Source organism: Salvelinus namaycush, unplaced genomic scaffold, assembly GCF_016432855.1.
Source record: "Salvelinus namaycush isolate Seneca unplaced genomic scaffold, SaNama_1.0 Scaffold2521, whole genome shotgun sequence".
NCBI classification, from domain to species: domain Eukaryota; kingdom Metazoa; phylum Chordata; class Actinopteri; order Salmoniformes; family Salmonidae; genus Salvelinus; species Salvelinus namaycush.
Genome location: NW_024059366.1, coordinates 896 through 12,407, shown reverse-complemented (window position 1 = coordinate 12,407; position 11,512 = coordinate 896). Strand labels below are relative to the sequence as shown.

The 11,512-nt window shown below is 46.7% G+C and overlaps 1 protein-coding gene across 1 annotated transcript; it reads left to right on the top strand.

The window, feature by feature from the left end:
- Positions 1–6,503: 6,503 nt before the first annotated feature.
- Positions 6,504–7,953, top strand: LOC120039086 (extensin-2-like; the record flags this gene model as incomplete). The annotated part of the gene is made up of 1 exon (XM_038984615.1): positions 6,504–7,953. A coding segment is annotated over exon 1 (1,450 nt), but the record flags the coding sequence as incomplete, so codon positions are not given.
- Between the last annotated feature and the right edge of the window lie 3,559 nt (positions 7,954–11,512).

Below are 11,512 nucleotides of genomic sequence, written 5' to 3'. Positions count from 1 at the left end.
ACATTCATATGACTGGAACAGAGAGACATGACCTCACTGTGAACATTCATATGACTGGAACAGTCAGACATGCCCTCACTGTGAGCATTCATATGACTGGAACAGAGAGACATGCCCTCACTGTGAACATTCATATGACTGGAACAGACAGACATGCCCTCACTGTGAACATTCATATGACTGGAACAGACAGACATGACCTCACTGTGAGCATTCATATGACTGGAACAGACAGACATGACCTCACTGTGAGCATTCATATGACTGGAACAGACAGACATGACCTCACTGTGAACATTCATAGGACTGGAACAGAGAGACATGACCTCACTGTGAACATTCATATGACTGGAACAGAGAGACATGACCTCACTGTGAGCATTCATATGACTGGAACAGAGAGACATGACCTCACTGTGAGCATTCATATGACTGGAACAGACAGACATGACCTCACTGTGAACATTCATATGACTGGAACAGACAGACATGACCTCACTGTGAACATTCATATGACTGGAACAGACAGACATGACCTCACTGTGAACATTCATATGACTGGAACAGACAGACATGACCTCTCTGTGAACATTCCTATGAATGGAACAGACAGACATGACCTCACTGTGAACATTCATATGACTGGAACAGACAGACATGACCTCACTGTGAACATTCATATGACTGGAACAGACAGACATGACCTCACTGTGAGCATTCATATGACTGGAACAGACAGACATGACCTCACTGTGAGCATTCATATGACTGGAACAGACAGACATGACCTCACTGTGAACATTCATATGACTGGAACAGACAGACATGCCCTCACTGTGAGCATTCATATGACTGGAACAGAGAGACACGCCCTCACTGTGAGCATTCATATGACTGGAACAGACAGACATGCCCTCACTGTGAACATGCATATGACTGGAACAGACAGACATGACCTCACTGTGAACATTCATATGACTGGAACAGAGAGACACGCCCTCACTGTGAGCATTCATATGACTGGACTAGAGAGACATGACCTCACTGTGAACATTCATATGACTGGAACAGACAGACATGACCTGACTGTGAACATTCATATGACTGGAACAGTCAGACATGCCCTCACTGTGAGCATTCATATGACTGGAACAGACAGACATGACCTCACTGTGAACATTCATATGACTGGAACAGACAGACATGACCTCACTGTGAACATTCATATGACTGGAACAGAGAGACATGACCTCACTGTGAACATTCATATGACTGGAACAGTCAGACATGCCCTCACTGTGAGCATTCATATGACTGGAACAGAGAGACATGCCCTCACTGTGAACATTCATATGACTGGAACAGAGAGACATGCCCTCACTGTGAACATTCATATGACTGGAACAGACAGACATGACCTCACTGTGAGCATTCATATGACTGGAACAGACAGACATGACCTCACTGTGAGCATTCATATGACTGGAACAGACAGACATGACCTCACTGTGAACATTCATATGACTGGAACAGAGAGACATGACCTCACTGTGAACATTCATATGACTGGAACAGAGAGACATGACCTCACTGTGAGCATTCATATGACTGGAACAGAGAGACATGACCTCACTGTGAGCATTCATATGACTGGAACAGACAGACATGACCTCACTGTGAACATTCATATGACTGGAACAGACAGCCATGACCTCACTGTGAACATTCATATGACTGGAACAGACAGACATGCCCTCACTGTGAGCATTCATATGACTGGAACAGAGAGACACGCCCTCACTGTGAGCATTCATATGACTGGAACAGACAGACATGCCCTCACTGTGAACATTCATATGACTGGAACAGACAGACATGACCTCACTGTGAACATTCATATGACTGGAACAGAGAGACACGCCCTCACTGTGAGCATTCATATGACTGGAACAGAGAGACATGACCTCACTGTGAACATTCATATGACTGGAACAGACAGACATGACCTGACTGTGAACATTCATATGACTGGAACAGTCAGACATGCCCTCACTGTGAGCATTCATATGACTGGAACAGACAGACACTCCCTCACTGTGAACATTCATATGACTGGAACAGACAGACATGACCTCACTGTGAACATTCATATGACTGGAACAGAGAGACATGACCTCACTGTGAACATTCATATGACTGGAACAGTCAGACATGCCCTCACTGTGAGCATTCGTATGACTGGAACAGAGAGACATGCCCTCACTGTGAACATTCATATGACTGGAACAGACAGCCATGACCTCACTGTGAACATTCATATGACTGGAACAGACAGACATGCCCTCACTGTGAGCATTCATATGACTGGAACAGAGAGACACGCCCTCACTGTGAGCATTCATATGACTGGAACAGACAGACATGCCCTCACTGTGAACATTCATATGACTGGAACAGACAGACATGACCTCACTGTGAACATTCATATGACTGGAACAGAGAGACACGCCCTCACTGTGAGCATTCATATGACTGGAACAGAGAGACATGACCTCACTGTGAGCATTCATATGACTGGAACAGACAGACATGACCTCACTGTGAACATTCATATGACTGGAACAGACAGCCATGACCTCACTGTGAACATTCATATGACTGGAACAGACAGACATGCCCTCACTGTGAGCATTCATATGACTGGAACAGAGAGACACGCCCTCACTGTGAGCATTCATATGACTGGAACAGACAGACATGCCCTCACTGTGAACATTCATATGACTGGAACAGACAGACATGACCTCACTGTGAACATTCATATGACTGGAACAGAGAGACACGCCCTCACTGTGAGCATTCATATGACTGGAACAGAGAGACATGACCTCACTGTGAACATTCATATGACTGGAACAGACAGACATGACCTGACTGTGAACATTCATATGACTGGAACAGTCAGACATGCCCTCACTGTGAGCATTCATATGACTGGAACAGACAGACACTCCCTCACTGTGAACATTCATATGACTGGAACAGACAGACATGACCTCACTGTGAACATTCATATGACTGGAACAGAGAGACATGACCTCACTGTGAACATTCATATGACTGGAACAGTCAGACATGCCCTCACTGTGAGCATTCATATGACTGGAACAGAGAGACATGCCCTCACTGTGAACATTCATATGACTGGAACAGACAGACATGACCTCACTGTGAGCATTCATATGACTGGAACAGACAGACATGACCTCACTGTGAGCATTCATATGACTGGAACAGAGAGACATGACCTCACTGTGAACATTCATATGACTGGAACAGAGAGACATGACCTCACTGTGAACATTCATATGACTGGAACAGAGAGACATGACCTCACTGTGAGCATTCATATGACTGGAACAGAGAGACATGACCTCACTGTGAGCATTCATATGACTGGAACAGACAGACATGACCTCACTGTGAACATTCATATGACTGGAACAGACAGACATGACCTCACTGTGAACATTCATATGACTGGAACAGACAGACATGACCTCACTGTGAACATTCATATGACTGGAACAGACAGACATGACCTCTCTGTGAACATTCCTATGAATGGAACAGACAGACATGACCTCACTGTGAACATTCATATGACTGGAACAGACAGACATGACCTCACTGTGAGCATTCATATGACTGGAACAGACAGACATGACCTCACTGTGAGCATTCATATGACTGGAACAGACAGACATGACCTCACTGTGAACATTCATATGACTGGAACAGAGAGACATGACCTCACTGTGAACATTCATATGACTGGAACAGAGAGACATGACCTCACTGTGAGCATTCATATGACTGGAACAGAGAGACATGACCTCACTGTGAGCATTCATATGACTGGAACAGAGAGACATGACCTCACTGTGAGCATTCATATGACTGGAACAGAGAGACATGACCTCACTGTGAGCATTCATATGACTGGAACAGACAGACATGCCCTCACTGTGAACATTCATATGACTGGAACAGACAGACATGCCCTCACTGTGAGCATTCATATGACTGGAACAGACAGACATGACCTCACTGTGAGCATTCATATGACTGGAACAGACAGACATGACCTCACTGTGAACATTCCTATGAAGGTGTTACAAGCACCTGGTCAGCAACCTTCACCAGTCAGCGGCAACAAATTTCACAGACTCATCATTTGTACAAATACAGAAGGTAACCCACTTCCTTACTTTGATACATTTGGTAACCCTATTGTGAAACATAAAGTGTGTGTGACTGATCAGTATCTTTGATGAAGAGCCAGGTGCTAATCTACACTGCTCTGGCAAGACCTCACCTCCAGCCTCACATCTTGTCTGCTCACCAAAGGCCATCCATTGGAAGAACAGAATTAGGTAGGTTTAGTATGACCTGTTCAATCTTCAACATAGTACCTGTTCGTGTGTCAGATATCACCTATCCCTAACTGCCATTGGTAATAGAACAGTGACTGTGTGTATGTGTATGTGTTCACAGAGGCATGAGATGCAGAGAGACCCGGTACTCAACACACCCACTATGAGGTGATTACTAATAACATCATACAGCACACATGTCCGGTAATACAGCACCCTTTTCATTCCACGTGTCACAGACGGACTCTGTCTCAACTCTGCCTATTTCTACAGATGGACTCTGTCTCAACTCTGCCTATTTCTACAGATGGACTCTGTCTCAACTCTGCCTATTTCTACAGATGGACTCTGTCTCAACTCTGCCTATTTCTACAGACGGACTCTGTCTCAACTCTGCCTATTTCTACAGACGGACTCTGTCTCAACTCTGCCTATTTCTACAGATGGACTCTGTCTCAACTCTGCCTATTTCTACAGACGGACTCTGTCTCAACTCTGCCTATTTCTACAGATGGACTCTGTCTCAACTCTGCCTATTTCTACAGACGGACTCTGTCTCAACTCTGCCTATTTCTACAGACGGACTCTGTCTCAACTCTGCCTATTTCTACAGATGGACTCTGTCTCAACTCTGCCTATTTCTACAGATGGACTCTGTCTCAACTCTGCCTATTTCTACAGATGGACTCTGTCTCAACTCTGCCTATTTCTACAGATGGACTCTGTCTCAACTCTGCCTATTTCTACAGATGGACTCTGTCTCAACTCTGCCTATTTCTACAGATGGACTCTGTCTCAACTCTGCCTATTTCTACAGATGGACTCTGTCTCAACTCTGCCTATTTCTACAGATGGACTCTGTCTCAACTCTGCCTATTTCTACAGATGGACTCTGTCTCAACTCTGCCTATTTCTACAGACGGACTCTGTCTCAACTCTGCCTATTTCTACAGACGGACTCTGTCTCAACTCTGCCTATTTCTACAGATGGACTCTGTCTCAACTCTGCCTATTTCTACAGATGGACTCTGTCTCAACTCTGCCTATTTCTACAGATGAACTCTGTCTCAACTGCCTATTTCTACAGATGGACTCTGTCTCAACTCTGCCTATTTCTACAGATGAACTGGAGATGATTTTGCCAGACGGCAGCCTCAGTAGTTTGATGCAGAGACCATAATTCGGTGGGTTTTATCTGACTTGTTCTTCAACATTAACCAGGTTTCCATCCAACCTTTTAATGCGAGTAAAAAACATGTTGGATAAAAAAAAAACTGTCACGACAGGCCTGATGGAAACAACTAATTTGTCGGTAAACTTTGTAAATGTCGACAAAACAAAATGGGCTAGACAAGGTAGTATATTTTTGTGTCTGTAAAATTATTTATGTGACAAACGGCGGTGGAAACACTTTTATGCACAAATATTGATATAATAACCATCATATCAAAGTAACTTTGGACTCATGATTACATGCCGTTTGGTCGTACCACTACAACTCAGGAAACCATGCAGGTTATCAGGAGACATGTGAAACGTGTTATGATGAACTTGGTAAATGGGCAAGGTGAGGGCAAGGTGAGGGCAAGGTGAGGGCAAGGTGAGGGCAAGGTGATGGCAAGGTGAGGGCAAGGTGAGGGCAAGGTGAGGGCAAGGTGCGGGCAAGGTGATGGCAAGGTGAGGGCAAGGTGAGGGCAAGGTGAGGGCAAGGTGAGGGCAAGGTGCGGGCAAGGTGATGGCAAGGTGAGGGCAAGGTGAGGGCAAGGTGAGGGCAAGGTGCGGGCAAGGTGAGGGCAAGGTGAGGGCAAGGTGAGGGCAAGGTGAGGGCAAGGTGAGGGCAAGGTGAGGGCAAGGTGAGGGCAAGGTGCGGGCAAGGTGAGGGCAAGGTGAGGGCAAGGTGAGGGCAAGGTGAGGGCAAGGTGATGGTATTGATCCCGTCCAATAAATATCAAGATTCTTATTTTGGTGACATGATGATCGATAATTGGCTGCTATTTGACATGTAGAAATAATCTCTCTCTTTAGTCCATAATAATGTCCTCATGTGGGCTATACCCCCACCGTATCATGTGGGCTATACCCCCACCGTATCAGTGGGCTATACCCCCACCGTATCAGTGGGCTACACTCCCACCGTATCAGTGGGCTATACCCCCACCGTATCAGTGGGCTATACCCCCACCGTATCATGTGGGCTATACCCCCACCGTATCAGTGGGCTATACCCCCACCGTATCAGTGGGCTATACCCCCACCGTATCAGTGGGCTATACCCCCACCGTATCAGTGGGCTATACCCCCACCGTATCAGTGGGCTATACTCCCACCGTATCAGTGGGCTATACTCCCACCGTATCAGTGGGCTATACCCCCACCGTATCAGTGGGCTATACTCCCACCGTATCAGTGGGCTATACTCCCACCGTATCAGTGGGCTATACCCCCACCGTATCAGTGGGCTATACCCCCACCGTATCAGTGGGCTATACTCCCACCGTATCAGTGGGATATACTCCCACCGTATCAGTGGGATATACTCCCACCGTATCAGTGGGCTATACCCCCACCGTATCAGTGGGCTATACCCCCACCGTATCAGTGGACTATACCCCCACCGTATCAGTGGACTATACCCCCACCGTATCAGTGGACTATACCCCCACCGTATCAGTGGGCTATACTCCCACCGTATCAGTGGGCTATACCCCCACCGTATCAGTGGGCTATACCCCCACCGTATCAGTGGGCTATACTCCCACCGTATCAGTGGGCTATACCCCCACCGTATCAGTGGGCTATACTCCCACCGTATCAGTGGGCTATACTCCCACCGTATCAGTGGGCTATACTCCCACCGTATCAGTGGGCTATACCCCCACCGTATCAGTGGGCTATACCCCCACCGTATCAGTGGGCTATACTCCCACCGTATCAGTGGGCTATACCCCCACGGTATCACTGGGCTATACCCCCACCGTATCAGTGGGCTATACCCCCACCGTATCAGTGGGCTATACCCCCACGGTATCACTGGGCTATACCCCCACCGTATCAGTGGGCTATACTCCCACCGTATCAGTGGGCTATACTCCCACCGTATCAGTGGGCTATACCCCCACCGTATCAGTGGGCTATACCCCCACGGTATCACTGGGCTATACCCCCACCGTATCAGTGGGCTATACTCCCACCGTATCAGTGGGCTATACTCCCACCGTATCAGTGGGCTATACCCCCACCGTATCAGTGGGCTATACTCCCACCGTATCAGTGGGCTATACCCCCACCGTATCAGTGGGCTATACCCCCACCGTATCAGTGGGCTATACTCCCACCGTATCAGTGGGCTATACTCCCACCGTATCAGTGGGCTATACCCCCACCGTATCAGTGGGCTATACCCCCACCGTATCAGTGGGCTATACCCCCACCGTATCAGTGGGCTATACCCCCACCGTATCAGTGGGCTATACCCCCACCGTATCAGTGGGCTATACCCCCACCGTATCAGCCAGAAGTTGGCCAGAGCGCACGTGTCAATACCAGACTTGGACCATTCACTATTTGTGACAAAACCATCAGTAGAGTGTAAAATACGATGGACACTAATTTGTATTTGTTATTTGGTACATGGCACTTTATCTGCAAAAGGTATTTTATGTGCACTATGTCATCACAGACCTTTATCTGCAACAAGAACATGTGATGGAAACACATCTCTGGTGGGAAAATGTGCATATTGTTTTTATTCAGATTTTAGAATATCTGCATGAAAATATGTCGCCAATTGGATGTAAACCTAGCTACTGTGGGTTTGTGGCTGTCTGTGTTTCAGATAGGACCTATCCTGACTACCATTGGTAAAAGAACAGTGTGTGAATGTGTTCACAGAAACATGTCTGCAGCCAGCACATGGAGATCTACAAGATGATGTGATGAAGTCCAGACTGACAGACAGGCTAGATACTGATGTCTCTGATACTGATGTCTCTGAATGGACAGAGACCTGACACTCTGACAGACAGGCTAGATACTGATGTCTCTGAATGGACAGAGACCTGACACTCTGACAGACAGGCTAGATACTGATGTCTCTGATACTGATGTCTCTGAATGGACAGAGACCTGGCACTCTGACAGACAGGCTAGATACTGATGTCTCTGAATGGACAGAGACCTGACACTCTGACAGACAGGCTAGATACTGATGTCTCTGATACTGATGTCTCTGAATGGACAGAGACCTGGCACTCTGACAGACAGGCTAGATACTGATGTCTCTGATACTGATGTCTCTGATACTGATGTCTCTGAATGGAGAGAGACCTGACACTCTGACAGACAGGCTAGATACTGATGTCTCTGATACTGATGTCTCTGAATGGACAGAGACCTGACACTCTGACAGACAGGCTAGATACTGATGTCTCTGATACTGATGTCTCTGAATGGACAGAGACCTGACACTCTGACAGACAGGCTAGATACTGATGTCTCTGATACTGATGTCTCTGAATGGACAGAGACCTGACACTCTGACAGACAGGCTAGATACTGATGTCTCTGAATGGACAGAGACCTGCCACTCTGACAGACAGGCTAGATACTGATGTCTCTGATACTGATGTCTCTGAATGGACAGAGACCTGACACTCTGACAGACAGGCTAGATACTGATGTCTCTGAATGGAGAGAGACCTGACACTCTGACAGACAGGCTAGATACTGATGTCTCTGAATGGAGAGAGACCTATCACTCTGACAGACAGGCTAGATACTGATGTCTCTGAATGGACAGAGACCTGGCACTCTGACAGACAGGCTGGATACTGATGTCTCTGATACTGATGTCTCTGAATGGACAGAGACCTGGCACTCTGACAGACAGGCTAGATACTGATGTCTCTGAATGGACAGAGACCTGGCACTCTGACAGACAGGCTAGATACTGATGTCTCTGAATGGAGAGAGACCTGACACTCTGACAGACAGGCTAGATACTGATGTCTCTGAATGGAGAGAGACCTGACACTCTGACAGACAGGCTAGATACTGATGTCTCTGTGAACTCAGTTCAGTTAGCTTTCTAGTGTCTGCAGTGTGAACTCAGTGCAGTTAGCTTCATAGTGTCTGCAGTGTGAACTCAGTGCAGTTAGCTTCATAGTGTCTGCAGTGTGAACTCAGTGCAGTTAGCTTCATAGTGTCTGCAGTGTGAACTCAGTTCAGTTAGCTTCATAGTGTCTGCAGTGTGAACTCAGTTCAGTTAGCTTCCTAGTGTCTGCAGTGTGAACTCAGTTCAGTTAGCTTCATAGTGTCTGCAGTGTGAACTCAGTGCAGTTAGCTTCATAGTGTCTGCAGTGTGAACTCAGTGCAGTTAGCTTCATAGTGTCTGCAGTGTGAACTCAGTGCAGTTAGCTTCCTAGTGTCTGCAGTGTGAACTCAGTACAGTTAGCTTCATAGTGTCTGCAGTGTGAACTCAGTGCAGTTAGCTTCTTAGTGTCTGCAGTGTGAACTCAGTGCAGTTAGCTTCCTAGTGTCTGCAGTGTGAACTCAGTGCAGTTAGCTTCCTAGTGTCTGCAGTGTGAACTCAGTGCAGTTAGCTTCCTAGTGTCTGCAGTGTGAACTCAGTGCAGTTAGCTTCATAGTGTCTGCAGTGTGAACTCAGTGCAGTTAGCTTCATAGTGTCTGCAGTGTGAACTCAGTGCAGTTAGCTTCCTAGTGTCTGCAGTGTGAACTCAGTGCAGTTAGCTTCCTAGTGTCTGCAGTGTGAACTCAGTTCAGTTAGCTTCATAGTGTCTGCAGTGTGAACTCAGTTCAGTTAGCTTCCTAGTGTCTGCAGTGTGAACTCAGTGCAGTTAGCTTCATAGTGTCTGCAGTGTGAACTCAGTGCAGTTAGCTTCATAGTGTCTGCAGTGTGAACTCAGTGCAGTTAGCTTCATAGTGTCTGCAGTGTGAACTCAGTGCAGTTAGCTTCATAGTGTCTGCAGTGTGAACTCAGTGCAGTTAGCTTCATAGTGTCTGCAGTGTGAACTCAGTGCAGTTAGCTTCATAGTGTCTGCAGTGTGAACTCAGTTCAGTTAGCTTCATAGTGTCTGCAGGTGTGAACTCAGTTCAGTTAGCTTCATATTGGCTGCAGTGTGAACTCAGTTCAGTTAGCTTCCTATTGTCTGCAGTGTGAACTCAGTGCAGTAGCTTCCAGTGTTAGCTTCAATTGGTCTGCAGTGTGAACTCAGTGCAGTTAGCTTCATAGGATGCAGTGGTGAACTCAGTGCAGTTAGCTTCATAGTGTTGCAGTGTGAACTCAGTGCAGTTAGCTTCATAGTGTCTGCAGTGTGAACTCAGTGCAGTTAGCTTCATAGTGTCTGCAGTGTGAACTCAGTGCAGTTAGCTTCAACTGTATGCAGTGTGAAACTCAGTGCAGTTAGCTTCATAGTGTCTGCAGTGTGAACTCAGTGCAGTTAGCTTCATAGTGTCTGCAGTGTGAACTCAGTGCAGTTAGCTTCATAGTGTCAACTCAGTGCAGTTAGCTTCATAGTGTCTGCAGTGTGAACTCAGTTCAGTTAGCTTCATAGTGTCTGCAGTGTGAACTCAGTTCAGTTAGCTTCATAGTGTCTGCAGTGTGAACTCAGTTCAGTTAGCTTCATAGTGTCTGCAGTGTGAACTCGATACGTTAGCTTCCTAGTGTCTGCAGTGTGAACTCAGTGCAGTTAGCTTCATAGTGTCGCAGTGTGAACTCAGTTTCAGTTAGCTTCATAGTGTCTGCAGTGTGAACTCAGTACAGTTAGCTTCTAGTGTCTGCAGTGTGAACTCAGTGCAGTTAGCTTCATAGTGTCTGCAGTGTGAACTCAGTGCAGTTAGCTTCATAGTGTCTGCAGTGTGAACTCAGTGCAGTTAGCTTACTGTCTGCAGTGTGAACTCAGTCAGTTAGCTTCATAGTGTCTGCAGTGTGAACTCATTGCAGTTAGCTTCCTAGTGTCTGCAGTTGTGAACTCAGTGCAGTTAGCTTCATAGTGTCTGCAGTGTGAACTCAGTGCAGTTAGCTTCATAGTGCTGCAGTGTGAACTCAGTCAGTTAGC